Source organism: Poecilia latipinna, unplaced genomic scaffold, assembly GCF_001443285.1.
Source record: "Poecilia latipinna isolate Pla-1442-1.1 unplaced genomic scaffold, P_latipinna-1.0 Scaffold4462, whole genome shotgun sequence".
Lineage (NCBI taxonomy): Eukaryota > Metazoa > Chordata > Actinopteri > Cyprinodontiformes > Poeciliidae > Poecilia > Poecilia latipinna.
In genome coordinates this window covers 11,410-14,367 of record NW_015117078.1, presented here as the reverse complement: position 1 = coordinate 14,367, position 2,958 = coordinate 11,410, and the positions used below count along the sequence as shown (strand labels likewise).

Sequence of the window (2,958 nt, the reverse complement as noted above, 5' to 3'; positions counted from 1 at the left end):
GATCAGATCAGGAGAATTCTTTCAGCATGGATAGCGAAGAAGAGTAAGTTTGCAAATTAGTCTTTATAAAATCTGTAATTAAATTGTTTGTTTATATATTTATATGTTTTATTAATAAAAATCCAATATGTGTAACATGCAGGTGCATGTAGCCTTCTCAAACCATCGGCTTACATTAATATCCATGTGTTAGAATGACCCAGTCAAACTCCAGGCCAAATCCAATTGTTAATTTGTGGATTAAAAATCTATTATTAAATATTTTCTCCGTATAATCTGACTGATACTAAGTTATTTTGTAAAGAAGAACCTGCAAAAATGTGCTTTTCTATCGATGTAAAGTCGATTGATGCAAATCCCCAAAACTTGCTGTGAATTCAATGGAAAGTGGTTCTGAAAATCACCGATTCAGTAATATTCAGATGTCTATTTGTAACAAAAACTAAAAATCATGCATCATTTTTCTTTCACCTCACAGTTATTCTCTGGTTTGTGTTTGTTGCTGTTCTTCTTTCGGCTTCTCCTTCCAAGCAGTTGCCACAGCACAGCAGCCTCCCCCAATCCACAGCTGCATACAGATGGACTGAGCACAAGTTTTATACCGAATGCCCTTCCTTATGCAAACCTTCCTGTTGTCAGCAACAAGGAGTGGGTTTCAAACGAGGACCAACTTGAAGGGCCACTTGCTGTCGCATCTGAGCCATTGACAACCTCAATAAGGTTTGTGACGTGACAGAAATATGACAATGTTAAAGGACAATTAATGTTGTTAGCAACATACTGTATTCAGTTATTTATTAATGTATTTATTTTTGCTGGGGTAAAAGTTGTGTCTAGCATTTAACTTGACAACATTTTTCATCAGAAATGAACAGCATTTTGAGACAACAGGGGATGTCACCTTTTACTCATGTGAGGGAATTTACAGCGTTATTCCAGGTAGGAGGTCATCATTTACTTTCAGTCTGTCAAGATATTATAATGAGTTAGATGTGTTAAACATCAGCACCTGATTTTAATCACTTTCTTCTCCAAAAAATATTACTTATAGATTGAATAAGTAATTATTACTTGTATTATTACGAAAAATATTAAATTCCATGTATATTAAAATGGCTTTAGCATCACTTGTACAGTCCTTGTGTTCAATATGTTCAATATAAAACATTTTAAAGACATGCATAAATTGCCTTTTAAGCATATCTTAGAAAATAACTGTGAATACAAACGTGCTAAACAAAGAAGCACAGATACATATTGACAGCTTCCTGTTTTTCACCACAGATGATTCATCTGCAGGACCAAGTACTTCACGTGTGCTGTACGCCACTTCTTTCAAAAAAAAGGCATCATGGAAGTCACCAGAACAAGACTTCACCTGAATGTGATGCATAAATCCATTACATGCATGTATTTTGTTCAGTTCACTTTTGTGCTACTCCAGGACAATGCAACAGTGTTGACCTGACAGATTAAGCCACAAGGACAGTGCATTGTTCATACAACTTGAACTTTTCACATTTTGTCACATAATTTCAAATGACTTTGAAAATGCAAAGCAACATTAATATGATATTTGTTTTGTATGCATTACATGGATTTTTTATTGGTTTGTCTCTATCAGTCTTAATTTTGTGCCAGTTCCTTGTAAAATAACTTGAACTCAATCAAGCTTGTTAGTGACTCAAAATTAATTTTCTAGCTGTGACACAGATTCAAAATTAGACTTAGGTCTCCATTTTGACTGGGTCATTTTAATATGTGTTTAATGTCATCCTGATGGAAGGTAAAACTCTATCTAATATCTATTGGAAGCTGCAAAACGAGCCAAGAAGTTAGGGTATTATGTAAGTCAAATCCACTGTGAACTTCTTCTTACACTGAAGTGAAACTACACACATGTGGACTGTGCTTACTCATTACATAACAGGATCAAGTTGGTTGTACTGGTTTTTATTTAGCTGTAACAGAGTGAAGGAGACTGTACACAACGACACACACCAAAAAATATGTCTTTTATCTTCTTGTTCATCAATATACACCACATGTTCTATTGCATAAAATCCCAGTGAAACACAAAGAAGTTTGTTGAAAATTCCAAGTTGTATGAAAACTTTTGTATTACGATGAAAATTCTACGATTTTGTTGTTGTTTTTTGTTGGGGGTTTTTTTGTCTGTTGGAGAGTACTTTATTAAGCATTGTGGGGCTCAACTAGTTGTGTGCTCAATTCATTTAATTTTGCCAATGTGTTTCACTTTTTGCTCTGTAAATACTGAATGCTGATGGCAACACTGTTTTAGTTAGTACACCTATGGCTGCAATGTTCACTATGTCCACTTAATTTATCTAAAGTGAATAATAAAATGTCTATTCAGTTCTTTAAAAAAAAGTACATTTTGGAGCCAACATTGTGAAAATAAATAAATTTACAATCACTAGTGCTGTGAAAAGTTTAAAAGTGAGAAAAAGAAAACTGGGGAATTGCATTTTTCAAGACTCACCAGTAGATGTCGCTATTGACCTGAACTCTTAAATGACTTTCAATGAAATGCTTTAATAATTATGATTTATGTAATTCCCTCTTGAGACAAATGGCATTTATTGCTGGTTGTTGCATACTTTGCTTTATCACAGCCACAGATTTGTAATCTTGCACCTAATATGTCACAGTGCAGAATGACTTACGAGAAGTGCTTAATTCCCTTAAAGATTTAAGTGAAACAAGATATTTATATCATTCATAATATTCAGTCAACATCAGGTCAGTTTAAATGAAGGAAATACATAAACCTAGATCCAGAGTGAATTAAAGTAAATCATGATAACCAACACAGAACCTTTTCATTTTTTCTTTGTTTGATTAGTTTTTCCTTTCAAGCATTTTTCAAGACAAAGCAATCTGAAAGTCGTGACAAATGAAAATGTAATCACTGCAACAACAAACAGGAAGAACAGG

General features: G+C 33.8%; 1 protein-coding gene and 1 long non-coding RNA gene across 2 annotated transcripts in view; one reads left to right on the top strand and one right to left on the bottom strand.

Annotated features, from left to right (window-relative positions):
• The first annotated feature begins 561 nt into the window (after nucleotides 1-561).
• Nucleotides 562-1,559, top strand: LOC106942668 (uncharacterized). Its single transcript, XR_001423684.1, has 3 exons — nucleotides 562-720; nucleotides 866-939; nucleotides 1,285-1,559. It is a non-coding gene; the product is annotated as an uncharacterized LOC106942668 (long non-coding RNA).
• A 360-nt stretch (nucleotides 1,560-1,919) lies between these two features.
• The window catches only part of LOC106942667 (uncharacterized), a 4,641-nt gene continuing 3,602 nt past the window's right edge, over nucleotides 1,920-2,958 (bottom strand). The window contains exon 5 of the mRNA XM_015025998.1: nucleotides 1,920-1,981. Coding sequence (XP_014881484.1) covers nucleotides 1,920-1,981 — 62 coding nt within the window. The remainder of the gene's footprint in view (nucleotides 1,982-2,958) is intronic.